Here is a 16,621-nt window from a genome sequence, read left to right as displayed (position 1 = left end):
TTTTTTAAAGAGAGAATGATTTTCCTTTTTACAACATTGTTTCTCCCATTCTTTGGTAACAAAAATGAAGAGTAACAGATTTGGGCGTTTGCCTGGTTAAGCTCCCTCATTTTTAAAATGAGAAACACACAATCCCATAGTGGTTGTGACTTCCCTAAGACCCCCTTGTTAATGGAGAACCTGCATTGGGATCTGGATTTTTCTTTTTTAGAACACCGCTCTTCTCACTGGTCTGTCATCTTTTGCTAGGTGACTTTAGTGCCATGTTTGCTATAACATGACACTAAGTAATTTGTTGGTTACTACAGTGGTCCCCAAACCTGACCAAAGGGCTAGACGGGCCCTAGGAATCTAGTTTTACAGGTACCTTGGTGTGATTCTCATCCACTACTTTGGGGAACCATGTTGATATCACTTTCTGTGAATGAATATATAACTTAAAAGTTTGATAATTCTCTAGAACAGATCTTTTGGGCTAAACTGCCAATAATTAGCAGGACTTCCTCAAAATGTTATCTAAATTCCATACATTTTTTCAATTGTAATTTTTTTTCTCGTTGAATATCTGTCAGCATTTGTTTTTATTCTAGAAGGTTTTATACTATTTGAAGGGCTCCTAAGGTTGCTTGGGTATTTCTGGAGGTATCAATATAATTAAGGGACTCCTTTGAAAATTCTTACTTGATGGCTTAGAATTTATCTTGTTTTATTGAAGTCTCTTAGGTTATGAAACAACTGAAATTATGTTTGTGTCCAAGTATTGAATTCCTAAGAGTGGGATAGAAGTTTCCTTCATCATCTTCTTGAGTAAGATTAATGCAAGGATTCAGTATCCAGGGAGTATATTTACTCACTGATGTATTCTTTACACTGGTTGGGCAGTAATTGTTTTCCTTCAGTATTCCTTTAACGTTAATCTCAAATTTGGATTACTGTCTTTTGGAGTAGAAATATTTTTAAATTTATTGTTCTATTTTTAATATAGATTTCAGATTCAAGAAGAAATGTTGAAATTGGGCAAAAATTTATGAATTTTATTTAATTTAAAAATAGCCTTTTAGATGTGGTATATGCATCCTTATGTGTGGGAAAGTCTAAGGTGAATCAAGTGAAAGGGAGTTTTCCTTTACACGTTATACCCTATTTGAATTTCTCAATGATAATCTTTTGCTTTTAAACCTTAAAAAATATTTAAATGTTTAAAAATAAAACTAAAGAAATAAAATAACACATTCATTATTGTCAGGTCTCCGGCAAGAATATGCAGCCACCGCGTCTCGGCGCAGTTCTGGTTCATCTTGCAATTCTACAAGACGGGGTACTTTTAGTGATCAGGAACTTGATGCACAAAGTTTAGATGATGAAGATGACAATATGCATCATGCAGTATACCCTGCTGTTAACAGGTTTTCACCATCACCACGCAATTCACCTCGACCATCACCTAAGCAGTCACCCCGAAATTCACCTCGTTCTCGATCTCCTGCTCGGGGAATAGAATATAGTAGAGTGTCCCCACAGCCTATGATTAGCCGCTTACAGCAACCTCGCCTTTCCCTTCAAGGCCATCCCACAGATTTACAGACAACCAGTGTTAAAAATGAAGGTAACTATAATGTCTGGAAAAACTTTGTCCTTCAGGGCTTCCCTGGTGGCCCAGTGGTTGAGAGTCCGCCTGCCGATGCTGCTGATGCAGGGGACGTGGGTTCGTGCCGCGGTCTGGAAAGATCCCACGTGCCGCGGAGCGGCTGGGCCCGTTGAGCCATGGCCGCTGAGCCTGCGCGTCCGGAGCCTGTGCTCCGCAACGGGAGAGGCCACAACAGTGAGAGGCCCGCGTACCGCAAAAAAAAAAAAAAAAAAAATGTGTCCTTCATATTCCAGTATGAAAGTAACAGTTTTTGCCAAGGTTCTGTATTTTCGAAAGTAGATCAACAATTTAGACAGTTTATTGTTTTATTAATACTGAGTCAGGGACTTCCCTGGTGGCACAGTGGTTAAGAATCCGCCTGCCAATGGAGGGGACGTGGGTTTGCGCCCTGGTCTGGGAAGATCCCACATGCCATGGAGCAACTAAGCCCGTGCGCCACAACTACTGAGCCTGTGCTCTAGAGTCCCCGAGCCACAACTACTGAGCCTGCGAGCCACAGCTACTGAAGCCCACAAGCCTAGGGCCCGTGCTCCATCACAGGAGGAGCCACCACAATGAGAAGCCTGTGCACCGCAAGGAAGAGTAGCCCCCGCTTGCCGCAACTAGAAAAAGCCCACGCGCAGCAGCGAAGACCCAACGCAGCCAAAAATAAATACAATAAAATAAATTTATTTAAAAAATACTGAGTCAATGCAAAAATAAAGGAAGAAGTGAATTTAATTTTGCTTGATTATGTTAGTTTTGCTTTGTTATACTCATGAAGTGATCTGTGTATAGATTTTTTTTTTTTAATTTATTTTTGGCTGCATTGGATCTTTGTTGCTCCGTGCAGGCTTTCTCTAGTTGTGGCGAGCAGAGGCTGCTCTTCATTGCAGTGTGCGTGCTCCTCATTGTGGTGGCTTCTCTTGTTGCGGAGCATGGGCTCTAGGCACGCGGGCCTCAGTACTTGCAGCATATGGGCTCAGTAGTTGTGGCTCGAGGGCTCTAGAGCACAGACTCAGTAGTTGTGGCACACGGGCTTAGTTGCTCTGTGGCATGTGGGATCTTCCCGGAACAGGGAATCAAACCCATGTCTCCTGCATTGGCAGGAGGATTCTTAACCACTGAGCCACCAAGGAAGTCCCTGTGTATAGATTTTGATTTAAGTAATTTATGGTTCTTTTTAACAGTTCTACCCATTTATAGAAACTGTATTGTTTATTTTTATAAGACGTGTACTTCCTGTTAGCTCTTCTAAAATATGCATAACACTTAAATAAAGAATTTTATTTTTTTTTAATTTATTTATTTTATTTAATTTTTATTTTGGGCTGTGTTGGGTCTTTGTTGCTGTAGGCGGGCTTTCTCTAGTTGCGGCAAGCAGGGGCTACTCTTCGTTGCGCTACTCAGGCTTCTCATTGCGGTGGCTTCTCTTGTTGCAGAGCACGGGCTCTAGGTGCATGGGCTCAGTAGTTGTGTCTTGCAGGCTCTAGAGCACAGGCTCAGTAGTTGTGGGGCACAGGCTTAGTTGCTCCATGGCATGTGGGATCTTCCCAGACCAGGGCTCAAACCTGTGTTCCCTGCATTGGCAGGTGAATTCTTAACCACTGCACTACAGAGAGGCCCAAGAATTTGATTTTTGAATGTTAATTAACATTTTAATTTTCTTCATCGGAAAGAATGTTTTGATTTTTTCTTTTAATTAAATTTCTGTTGTCATAGAAAAACTAAGACGCAGTCTTCCAAACCTATCCCGAACATCCAGTACACAAGTTGACTCAGTGAAAAGCAGCAGAAGTGACTCAAATTTTCAAGTGCCAAATGGAGGAATACCTCGCATGCAACCTCAGGCTTCAGCCAGTAAGTATCTTTTATGTATCAGTTATTTAAAGATAAATGAAAATTGTAGATTTTAATTTTGTGCTGAATAGCTGTATTAAACTATAGTAAAATGTAGTGATTATCAATTGCTATAAGATGATCATAGCTATATTAAAATTTAAAATTTGTCCCTATGAAATACCCAATTGTATCAATACTTAAATCTGTATGAAACTGTGGTCTCTCTAGAATTCTAAAATAAGCATGTTCTAGCTGTTTAATGTATAAATATATATGCCTTAAAAATCTTATATTCTGCAATACTGCACATTAAAAATGACAGGATTTTGGGGGGAAATAGTCCTGAAGCAGACCACTTAAAACCCAAGGAGCTTTCTTACTAGAACATTAATAAAAACAATAATGATCCCATGAAAATAATAGCACAATTAAAGGCATGTTAAATTCTTAATAAATAAAATAAATACTCCAGCAAATGTAGAATTTCATTTTTAAAAAAAGTTGAAGGTAACCTGATGGAAAGGAACGTTGAGACCGTTGAATTAAGGAGACATATGCACCATAAACAAAGATCAGATAATCATGCAGAAGGAACTTCTAAGACAAAGTGGCCAAACTGAGCTAAGAAGTGATGTGGGAGTAGATGGCACTCTGTACTTTACAGAGAGACTAAAACAGAATTGAATACTTTCCAAAAAGTATTGCGTATTAAGTAGGGTAGATATGAGCATGCAGTCAAACCAGTTTTAAACAACTATCAGAGTTATTTCTACAATCTTAGAAATGCTCAATATGCATGCCTTCTATCCCACAGTTCACATCAGTTTTGTAGTTTGATTCATTCAGTTCCTTTGTAGCATGTTTACTGTCAGTGGTTGAAGTGGTCACTGTGATGTGTTCCTTCATTTCCTCAAAGCTGTGACAAAGAAGTGATACAGACATGAGGTTATTGACTGTCCATTTATAACTTGTGTATTGAGTAACACAACTTTGAAAGCATTCAACTCTTTTTAAATCCCCTTGCACTCTTCCTTGGCTCTATTGTGTTTAGCTGACTTTGTGTAGTTTGTATTAAGCTGCTGTTACTTGGTGGCTCAAAAATCCAGTCCAGAAAAAAATACATTTGAACCAAAATGACTTTTGTGATATATTGATAAATTTTCCCTATTTACAAATTGCATATAATATTATTTTTATTATAGAACTCACATTGTACGGTACCAAACATTCATAATTCTGTTTAATCCTCTGAACAATTCTATGAAGTAGGTTCAATTACTAACACATTTTACATATTAGGAAATTGAAGCTTTGAAAGGTTACATAAGTTATCTATGATCATACCATACAGCTTATAAGTAGCAAGTTAGGATTCAGACCCATGTTGATCCTGATTGAAAGCCAAAGCCCATTTAGAGAGATTTTTCACATCAGTGGTTTAGTACTAAGACATAAAAATTATCCAGAAATATTATTTCTTTTTTTTTCTAAGATAAACTCTAAAATTTAAGGCGTTGTAGAAAACTGATACCTAGAGATTTGGGTACCTCATTTTTTTAGATGGAGGTGTGCAAAAACATGTTTTTATATCACATTAAATTTTAAACACACAGACCATGTGAACTGTGTGTTTAAGAGTGCCGTTATGGTACTCATGTGGTACTCATAAATGGTGTAGAAAATAGAGATTCACAAAATTTAAAAAATGAAAGTAAAGATACAGTTTGAACTCTAAGTTATTGCTGAAGTGGTGAGTGATAGGTTTTGTGCCTTTAAACCTGCAAATTAAGTTAATTTGATTTAATAATATCCTGTTTCTGGGGTTTTCTTCCCTCTTGGGAAGAGCAATCCACAGTGTTAATAAAACAGGAAAGAAACTTTTATATCGTTAAGAATATTAAGTAACAAAACTCATGTATATTATAAGCTACACTTTTACAGTCTATGCACAGATAATCCAAAACACGATTTTCACTTGGCTTTCAGAGGTGCTTTAATATTTAGTTTGAAATTGTTAAATTCTGAATTTCTCAAATCTTTCCATGACATATTTTCAGACAGCTTCCCAGCTCTTTGATGAAACCAGGTATATCTATATCCTTTTTACCTCATTCCATTATTGTCAGTACCAAATCTTTACTCAGATTTGTTCCCTCATGCCCTCATACATACTGTTTGTTTATTTAAACTATTCTAGCATCTTAAAGCTGTATGGAAATGAAAAATAACTCTTTACAAAAAGAGAAGGAACAATAAAAGATTGAGAACCTAGGATAAAAATGTTAATAAAAAAAGAATATATTGACCATATCTTAAACTTTATGATAACTACTCACCTTCTCTAGTGGTAGAATTACCATTGTATAATCAACTGCTGATTCCCTAGAATTGTTTTTTCCTGTAGGTAAATTATTTTTTTCTTTTTCCCCAGAAGTGGATTATTAAGGAAAATACATAAAGAAACATAATGAGATTCTAATCACTAATTTACTTTTAAGTGGGATATATGTATACTGTTTCATAGTCGTATTTCAATATTTGAATAATGTATAGGCAGAAGAAAAAGTAAGGTACCATCCTATTTTAAAAATTGCATATACTTGTTTATTTTTATATATGTAGCTGTAGTGAAGTTTATTTATGATGAAAATGTCACAAATATTTATTTTAGTATAGAATCACACTACTCACAAAAACGTATTTGGAAAGTAGTAAATCCAGAATATTGGCAGGTTAAAATTAATAAAGTTTATTTTATAAAAATATTTAAAACTTGAGAGTTCCTTGGAGGTCCAGTAATTAGGACTTGGGCTTTCACTGCCGTGGCCCCAGGTTCAGTCCCTGGTTGGGGAACTAAGATAACAGAAGCCGTGCGGCACGGCCCAAAAAAAAGAAAAAAAAATTTAAAACGTTTTGTTTAAAGTTAATATATTATAAAGCAAAATAAAGTGTTACCTATTTTTCTGAAAATTTTACATATATCTTTGATACATAATATATATGTGTGTTTTAACTAGTGTGTGTATATAGGTGTACTGTTTTCATAATAGCCTTTTTATTTTGATATATAATTATGTACAGATATTACAATGGCAAGTTTTATATATGAATTAGCATTTTAAATATTTTATATAAACCAAGTTTATATATTTGCTGCATTTTATTTTCTTACAAGTATTTTTCCAGCTCTTAAGTGGTAAAGCTTTGGTTCTTACTTGCTGGTCTGCATGAACCTAACTTTGCAAGGTTGCTTTATTTCCACCTAAGGGACCACTTCTTTTGCCTTGTTACTATGCCAATCACTATTTTTATATGCTTATTTGCTATGGCTGCATTATTGTGGATGTTGGCATTCAAATATGAATATTATGAGAGTTCTAATATATTTTCATTTTGATAGCTATTACCAATTCTTGACTTTTATATTTGGAAAATATGAGTAACTTAAAAAGTTTAAGAAAACCAGAGCATTGCAGAGGTCATGGATACATGTAATTTTCTCAGATTCTCCAGTTAAAGGAAGGAATGTTTCTCATCGACAGTTTTTCAAAAGACTAGTGCTTGCTTTCTAAGACCACTGGAGCACAGGTTTAATAGAAAGTTTAATTTTCAGAAAAATATAGGAATTACTGGTTCAGAAATAAGAGAAGAGAGAAAAACCCAAGGCAATCTGCTGGTTTCATAAAAAGTAGTATGAGTTTACTTTAACATGTATTGTCCCATTTGAACCTCACAACATCTCATTTTTCATTTTTATAGAGAGGGAGAAAGATCCATATAAATTATATGTACAATGTCAAGTAACTAGAAAAGTGGCAAAACCAAGCCAAATTACTCCCTCTTCTCAACTCCTCCATGAGTCTCCTGATTTCCTCCCAATCATTGTTTGGATTACATCATGCTGACCTAATTTCAAATGAGGAGGCATCTTGGAAAATATTCTTGGATGACTCTACTGGAGCATGATTTGAGACTGAACTATAAATACTTTGTGAATTACCACAAGAGTAAAATAAGTCATTGTAATATTTATCCACTTGCTTGCTTACATTTAACTAAATGGAAGAATATATTTGAATAGGATACAGAGTATACTCCCAAAGAAGAGATGTATAGGATCAGTATTGTACTCTGGACCTCTCACTGAAGAGGAAGTGTCCAGGGCAGTTGTCAGCTTATACATAGGCCAGACTGCACTTAGGCTCATGGGGAAGGAATTCTCATCCAGATTTCACTTGTGACCAAAACACTAAAAGGTTACACTCAAATTTTATATAATTAGGAAATATAAATTGAAATAAATAAGTCATGATAAATCTGTGTAATTGGCTAATGTACAAATGAGTGAGATACTTGTAGAACTCCTGTTTAAGGATAAGTAGTGTAATGATGTTGTCAGTTATCACGAAGAGATTTTATAAATGTAGTTTTTCTGACCTTTACTTCTGGAAATGTTGATTGAATACATCTGGGATGGGGACCCAGAATCTATTTTTTAGAAGTGTCTTAGCTGACTCTGGCATATTTAAGTTTGAGAACCACTCAATTGGACCTCAGCTGTGGAGGATCTCGAATATTTAGTTTGAATCTCTGGATTTTATCCAGTACTCAGTCACTTATGTGTTTCTTAATTATTCAACAGATATTTATTGGGTGTATATGTTCCAAGCACTGGGAATATAAATGTGAAAGAGACAGCTCATGCCCTCCAAAAGAGGAAGTGATAGGCAGGAAGTGATGTGGGAACAGGAGAGGCATTACACAGCAGGTATAAAGAGGTTTTCAGGAAAGGTATTGAAAGATGTCTCAGCCAACTCTGGAGGACTTGTCACACGAGGAAAGGAAGTATAAGTTTTCCGAACAGTGGGACCAGTAATGAAGTCTTAAGAATGGCACCCTGATTATAGTGGTTTTGTTTGACTAAAGTGTGGGTCACAGGATGGTTAGTTGGTGCAGTGACCAAGGACGAGAGATGTAGGTAGGGGTTAGATTGTGGGAGCTTTTAAATATCATGTTGGGAATTCCCCGGCGGTCCAGTGGTTAAGACTGCACGCTTTCATTGCCGAGGGTGAGGGTTCGATCCCTGGTCAGGGAACTAAGATCCCACGAGCCGCGCGGTGCAGCCAAAAAAATAAATGAATCAAATAAATTTCATATTAAGGAGTTTAGATTTCATCTTATAAGCATGGCGAGCCATCATAGGCTTTTAATCAGGGTTACTTCTTAAGAAACTCAGTCTGGTAGCAGTGTGGTGAATGGATTAAAGTTCTAGAAGGATTTGGAGACTTTCAGTTTAACTACTATAATTTATCTTTTAAAAGTGATTTTGGGGACTTCTCTGGCGGTCCAGTGGTTAGGACTTGACACTTTCACTGCCTGGGCCTGCGTTTGATCCCGGTTGGGGAACTAAGATCCCGCAAGCTGTGCGGACAAAATAAATAAATAAAAAGTGGTTTCGTCATTAGAAAACAGATCAAATTACGATTGATAATTCAGATTAAAATTTAGTTTTTGTTCTTATTTGAGTAACATTATGTGACTTTGTGGTATCTCATGAAGATCATTCATTTCATTCCATCTGTATCAGGCAAATTTAGAGTATACTGCCTGATCCTATTTGCTATAAACAGGATCCTATCTGATTCTTTGACTTATTGTTGGACAGTTTTCACTTGTCTGTAGATGCTGTTCTTGTGGCATCACCCATGAAACTTGAGGGATAAATAAGGTCCATTGGAGCTATTGTAGCTATTAATTTAAATAAGATCTTTCCAGGACAGTTGATTAGAGGTGATATGTTAAACCCTCGTTTAAAAAATTATAATAGTTAATAGATACTGTGGATTGCCAGTGTATGTACAGTTGGTTACCTTTTGCCCTCATTTACTCCACTCCAATCACCATGGCCTACTTCTGTTCTTCAAATATAGCAGGCACACTCCTACCTCAGGTCCTTACTGCTGCTTTTCCTTCCATATCGAATGCATTCCCCTGATATCTGTATGGCTCACTTCCTCTCTTCCTTCAGATCTTTGGGCAAATGTCATCTCAGGGAGATATTTCCTGATGACTCTGTTTGTAATTGCAACTTAAATTTCCTACTTCTTGTCCCCCTTTCCTACTTAATATTCTCCTTAGCAGCTATCACCATCTTGCAGGCCATATATTTTACTCTTTGTTTATTGTTTCCCCTTCCCTAAAATCTTAGTTACATGAAAGTAGGAACTTTGTCTATCTAGCTGGATACTGAATCCATTGTTCCTAAAACAGTGCCTCTAATAAAGTAGATAATTACTTGAAAGAATGAAAGAAAGCAGGAATGAATGAATGAGTGAATGAATGAAAATATGAATGGTTGAAAGCATGTATGAATAAATATGTAAATGAAGAATATTCAATGACGATAGCATCCTATATTTCTGTGGGATAGATATGAGGTAATGCATTATAAAATTGGTGTTTTTTAGGTTTGGAGAATTTTTTGCTTGTCTGCCTGGCAATATATTTAACTTAAACTGGCATACAATATTGTTTAGCAGCAGTAATGTGTTGTAGTAAGTGTTACAGAAATTGAAATCAAATGCATTTGGTACTTTTTAAAAATGTTTACTATTAGACAGTGAGAAAATCCTATCAGCATTGATACGGTTAAGCAATAGAGGGAAAGAAAAATTCTCCTTAATTCTTTTTGGTGATATATCAAGTAATCCATTTATCAACCCAATGATTGTTTAAACTCTGGCCAGATTTATGGTTTGAGATCTCTTTTTGGGGGCGGGTTGGGGGCGTTGCATATAAATCCTAGAGGTATATGAAGTCTGACTTTCAAATGGGTAGAATGACATTTTAGAGCCACTTAAATAGGTGACTGCACTGGTACATGTGGGAATCATCAGTTCATTGGAGCCAAAGAGATTTAACTCCAGATGGCTCTGAACTGCTGCTTAATTGCCGGTTATGAGAGTTTCGCTGCAGTTAATAGATTAGGAGTTCCAAAGAAAGCTTAGAACTCCTCATTGATCACTTTAAAAACCAGATGCTCTGACTCTTCCAAATCCCTCAACCCCAACACATACACACCCCTGCCCACCCCGTATGCATGTGTGCATAGTCCAGATATGTTGCTACCCAAAGTCTAAAGTGCAATTAGTTGAATTCTACGGCAAGATGATGTTGAACATATTAAAGCAAGTAGATTGTTTACTCCCTTGAGGACCTGCCTGGTTCTGAGTTTTCTTCTCCTTTTTGAGTATGGGGATTACTATTTCATGTTAGGACAGTTCATCTAACAATAACTGCTTTGCCAAAGTCTGCTTTTTGCGCTGAACAAGTACTACGTTTATTTTTTTTTCTGTACTGTGTGCTTGCGTTCATCACTTTACTTATTAGCTTTGTATTCTTTGCATCCTGTAGCATGTTTGCTGGTGGTTTGTTTTCTCTTTGATATTTTGATTCGTTTACATATTATAGATTTTCTCATCTATAAGAAATAATTTTGGAAAGTATGCACTTTGCACTAAGGTTTCCATTCCCTTTCTTTTCCAACTTAATGCACTAAGCATCACTTTAAGATTCCTCTGCTTCTAGGATTCTAACATAGTTTCACCTTATCTGTTCCTTGATAAATTTTCAAGTTTGTATTAAAATATTCAAGTTTACAGAAGCTATAGTCTTTATCTTGTCCTTCCAGGCAAATATTACAGTTCCTTATTTTTCAACAGCTTCGCAAAGGCTGAAAAATTTGCCTCGTACTTCCCTCAAAGGCAAACAGTTGCTTCAAACTTCATCTACAAAAAGAGGTAACTACAGCCTCTTACTAAGTTTTAAATTTCAGCAAATGGTCAAGTTAGTTAAATCTTTTACCTTTTGGCATACTGAGTCAGTGATGTCTATAAGGCACATTTTAGTCTTTTTTTTAATACTAAAATAATGTGTATTCATTCTCTGTTACTTGGATAAATCCAGAAGAAACTCATTTTCTACAGAGGTATGTATTGGGTTGCAATTCTAAAAGGAATAAGTGATATATAGCATTTAATATTAGAGAATTTATCATTTTTCTTACCTAAAACTGAAGGTTATTGTTTTAACTTTGTTAGGTAAACTAATAAATGCTTTAAAATGAACCAAATGCCAGACATTCTGTATGTTATGTTTTTTCTTCTGTCTTTGGTTTTTGGATTCACTTATCTGTAGGATGAAACAAGCATGTTTTCGTATTAGAAATTGATTGACGTTAAAGCAGAGTTGTTAACTGATGATGTTTGGAATATTCATGGAATGGTAGCTTTTGTAAGAACTGACAGCTGAAGAAATATATGAAGGTTGACATCAAAGTTATCATGTTGGTTTCAAGAGATTGGATGTATGGACAGCTAGGAAGAAGTAGAATTGGGAGAAACACTGTGGGATTAGATAGACCAGCAGTAATAAGAATGAATAGAAGCCTCAGAGGAAATGGTACAGAACAAATATAGGCAAGGAGGAAAAATATTTCCCCTATCCAGGACATGTAGATTTCCTGGTAGCTTCAGAACTCAATAAATAACAAAGATATATATAAGAAGGATAAAACACTAACAGGACATTATATGGAAAGAGGAGGCTTGGGATTTGATTTGTTGAAAAAATGATTTAGTTAATATGGTTATAAAAGTACTGAAATAGGTACTTTAGCAAGTTCACTAATGCAGATGTTTTAGCAATGATTTGGTGGATTAAGTATAATTTAAGGAAATAGTTTTAGATATTAGAATCCAAAGAAAAGAGAATAGTCAAATAGAAAAGTAGAATGTTGGAATGTTTGTGTTTTGGATGTCAGGGGCTGGTTATAGGCCTCCAGTAGGGGTCTGTTTTGGTGCCACTGTCAGAAATAATAACAGACTGAATAGATTACGCTCTTTTGATAGAGAAGAAGGTGATTTATTAAGGATCATTTTAGAAACGGTTCTTAAATTATTTGAGGACCTTAAACCTCTTTTTTGAGATTTCCAGATACTTTTGAGTACTTCTAGGTGTAGAAGGTAGGTGAAAACAGATGATTATAAAAGGATTGTAGTATCTATACCAGGGCAAGAGAGGATTTTAAGTTTATATAAATTTTATTTTTTGTATGCCTCTATAAGCTGCTTCATAATGTTTTTTGGCATTAGGTACGCTTATATAATTTAAAAATTTTACTTGAAGATTTTACGTTGCTATTTATTAGATCGAGAAGATCATAACTTCTGGCTGATTTTTTTTGTGGGGGTGGGGGACGCCTGTGGAGGTTACATTATTTTTGTGATTCTGAACTACCAAACTGCCTGCCCTCTGTGATAAGATAACAGGAAAACCCAGTCTCATAATTCCTGGTACCTCTAGCTGTCTAGATGACATGGTAAAGAAAGAGAAGTTTGTGCGTGTGCATGTTTGATTTTTTTGTTCCTTTTTGTTTCATTTTGTTTAATCTCTCATTTATCTTAATCCAGACTCCCTTATTTTCTGGTCAGTACTGTGGCTTGGTGATGATCATTTTACACTATAAGTTCTAAACCAATTGAAAAAGGAACAATATATGATAGGATTTAAAATACTAGTTTAATTACTGGTAAAGCTGAGCTGGAGAATATCTCTTGGATCCAAGGTCAAAATGGATTTTCTAATTTACCCTCATGTCTAGACTTTGAGAGAGAGGAGTCTGCATTGGACTGTGGGATTCTCTGCTCTTGTAGGGATGTGAAGCAGACAGGATTCAGACACCACGTTTTCATAGGTACCTTTGCACATTAATCCCATCCAGTAGAGAAACATGGACTAGATAGTAAATTGCCACATAAATAAGTTGTTCCTCTTCCTGGGGATGAGCCTATAACATTTTCTAGAAAGCTGATTTACTTATTTTAAGGGCTCACAGAATCATGGGAAGAGGAAGAAGATGGTTTCCTTAACTATTGGAAAAATGGTCACTTTGATTTTAATTGCATTTAGTAGTAGCTGGAGTTTGAATATGGGAAGGGAAGTAAAACTGTGTTGCCTGGCACAAAGAAACACTCCATAAACATTTCTTGATGAACACAGTCATGCCACTAACTCAGGAAGGGCTGGACACATCCCTCTTTGCGTTTTCTTCTTGCAAAGCTTTTGTGTTTCTTCAGCCCACTTTTCTCTTTGAGGGAAAGAACGCATTGTGTTTTTTTAAGACTTCGTAGAAGTGACTGCTTAAACTGCTTTGATAAAGATATATTTTATTTATCTCCAGTTGCTGGGAACTCAGTCAAGTAGAGATAAACAGGGTAGAAACCTCAACAAGTCAGGGGAAGAAAATGAAGACTAATTAGAGAAGTGAATGTAGAGATAAGGACAAATTTGAATGTACAAACATACTTTTATTTAGAAGGAAAGAAACAACTAAGGAGGAGTTCATGATGGTAGTTGTCTAATACTGCTTTAATTTTCTAATTCACTATATTTTGAGATATTTAAGGTGACATAAGCAATATTTATAAGAGGCCTTATTGATATGAACCCAGGAATTTTGTCATTACCCTGGATCCGAAATTTTAAATTTCGTGTTCCCTTTTCTATCAACTAACACATATTGAATCTGAAGCATGAACAAGATACATGCATTACATTCTTTTCACTTTTTTTCCTCTGTTCTAGCCCCTCTTTACTTTTTCTTCTGTTAAAAGTTGTGATCAAAGCCAGCCTCTGCCATAAACAGTTTTTAGATACAGTTAAAATTGAAGGAGTTGCTCTCCCTCCCATGACTGTTACATACAATTGGGAGAAGGAAAGGAGAGAGCATGGGGGCTGTTCTTGGGGCTCCCTCCAAACACACAAATTTCTGTTAGATCATTTCATGCTGTCTTTGTAATGATACTTGAATAGATTTTACTTATATTTAGACTTGCTAAGGCTTTTATGATTTTCTAAGATTCTTTTTTCCTCTTTAGTTAAATCTTGACTACATCTATCAATTTCCTTTGCTGAGAAAGTCCTAGATCAAAATTTCCACCTCTCTGAAATTTGTGCCTTGATTTTCCTGATTAAATAGGACTGCATTTTAAAGTATTAAAAGCCTTTAACATTCTGTGGTTTTAAAAGATCACCTGATTCCAATTAACCCTCATTATATTTTTATTCCTCCCTAACTCCCAAGTTTATAGACAAGGCAAAATGCTGCTACCATTAGAGGAGGAAACATTTTTTACAATAGTAAAACTACAGCTTAGTGCACCTCTTCATATACTGTAGTTTTCCTCAGTTTATACTTTAACCTTATTAAAGCATTTCTCTCCATATCTGGAGATTGTAGAACTTTTTGACTTGTCCTTTCATAAACTGTAGTACATTTATCTAAGAATATAAGGATTAATAAATTTAAAAGAATTTCTAATTTATAAATCTATTTTTTAATCTTTGTTATTTTAAAATATAGCACAAATTCAGAAAACCATATAATACATAGAGAGCTTAATGAATTCCTATAAGGTGACCCCCTTGTAACTACCATTCATATCAGGAGACTAGAACTTACTACCTCAGATACTCTATACCCATCTGCTTCCAAACACAATCCTCTCTTGACCCCCTCTCCCAAGAATAGCCATTCTTCCAGATTTTTACAGCGATCACTTCCTTACTTTTCTGTATAATTTTTATCATCCAAGTAATGAAATTATAGTTTTGCCTCTTTAATATATGTCTTTTTTAAGTTTCTCTTAATTTATAGTTTTCCTCCAACTCTTTACTCCCCCTTGTTGTTTGAAGAAACCACCAAATCACTTGTCCTGTAGATGTTCACACAGACTGGATTTTCCATGGTGTCATTTATCAGGTTCCTCTGTATTTCCTATAAATTGTTAGTTATCCACATGCTTAATTAGATTCAGTTGTTATTTTTGGCAAGACTGCTATATAGGTGGTGGTACTTCTTGGCGTTGCCTGTTTCATATGATATTAGCAGGCATTGATGCATAATGCCTATATCCTTACTTTATTAGGAATTGCAGAATTGGGTTATTTCAATTCTAACATTCCTAAGAGAAACTTTACCTTATTCTTTGGTTAACCAGCACTGAGGTTTTATTTCAATACTTGTTCTTTCCCTTTATTTACCAGTTTACAAAATAAAAAATTGGCAATCTAGGATCCTCCAAAGGTGACCAATATTTTTCATATATATACATACACACACACATACATATATATATATATGTATATATATATCATTATAAACTTACAGATTTAAACATTTTTTAATGTGTTTCGATCTGAGTATTTTCCCAACTTTGGCAGAAGCATCTTCAAGTTGGTGTTCAGGTCTTTTTGACACAACCCTGGTAGTCTTTGATAACGTCTTGATAACTGGTATGACAAGATAGGCTCATCTTATACACTTCCTGCCACAGACCTGAATTTAGTTATTTCTCAAAAAAAAAAATCCTGATTTCTTTTGGTAGGAAATGGAATTTCAAATCCAAAGTCTGAGTTTTTAGTTGTGCTGTTTACTATCCAGTTGGTCATTATTTCTAGTTCTTTTCAATTACTAGAAATATATATGTGTAGATTTGTGTTTGTATATTTTTTAAGATTGAATGCCTTAATGAGTTCATGCTGATACTTCCTAATCAAATTTAGGGCTTGAGGATAATTACTTAACCTCTTTTAACTTAAAGCTTGCTTTCTTTTATTCTGCTCCGAGAAGTCTGTCTCTCAGAAACACATAGAAATAGACTATCATTTAATAATTTGTTTTCTCCCACATTTTACAGAATCTTCTGGGGATAACATTAGTGTAATACCATACAATATGGTTACTAAAAGCAGTTTATAAAACTTTTTCCATAAATAGGTTACTAGGGGATAAGGGGGGAAGGGATAAATTGGGAGATTGACATATATTCACTACTATATATAAAATAGATGACTAATAAGAACCTGCTGTATAGCACAGGGAACTCTACTCAATACTCTCTAATGCCTATATCGGAAAAGAATCTAAAAAAAGAGTGGTTATATGTGTATGTATAGCTGATTCACTTTGCTGTACACCTGAAATTAACACAACATTGTAAATCAACTATACTCCAATAAAAATAAAAAAACTTTTTCCATAAATAACTATTATATACTCTTCTTTATATGCCTCATTTAGTCTCAGCCCTA

General features: G+C 35.3%; 1 protein-coding gene across 2 annotated transcripts in view; it reads left to right on the top strand.

Moving 5' to 3' along the window:
• Window positions 1–16,621, top strand: part of SLAIN2 (SLAIN motif family member 2) — an 81,177-nt gene that overhangs the window by 43,304 nt on the left and 21,252 nt on the right. Inside the window, exons 5-7 of one of the 2 annotated variants that reach the window (XM_060012592.1) lie at window positions 1,247–1,606; window positions 3,350–3,487; window positions 11,191–11,268. In XM_060012592.1, the coding sequence (XP_059868575.1) occupies window positions 1,247–1,606; window positions 3,350–3,487; window positions 11,191–11,268 (576 nt within the window). The remainder of the gene's footprint in view (window positions 1–1,246; window positions 1,607–3,349; window positions 3,488–11,190; window positions 11,269–16,621) is intronic. The other variant, XM_060012593.1, reaches the window with a different exon arrangement.

Source organism: Delphinus delphis, chromosome 5 (assembly GCF_949987515.2).
Source record: "Delphinus delphis chromosome 5, mDelDel1.2, whole genome shotgun sequence".
In the NCBI taxonomy this organism is placed as follows: Eukaryota; Metazoa; Chordata; class Mammalia; order Artiodactyla; family Delphinidae; genus Delphinus; species Delphinus delphis.
This window is presented reverse-complemented; position numbering and strand designations above follow the sequence as displayed.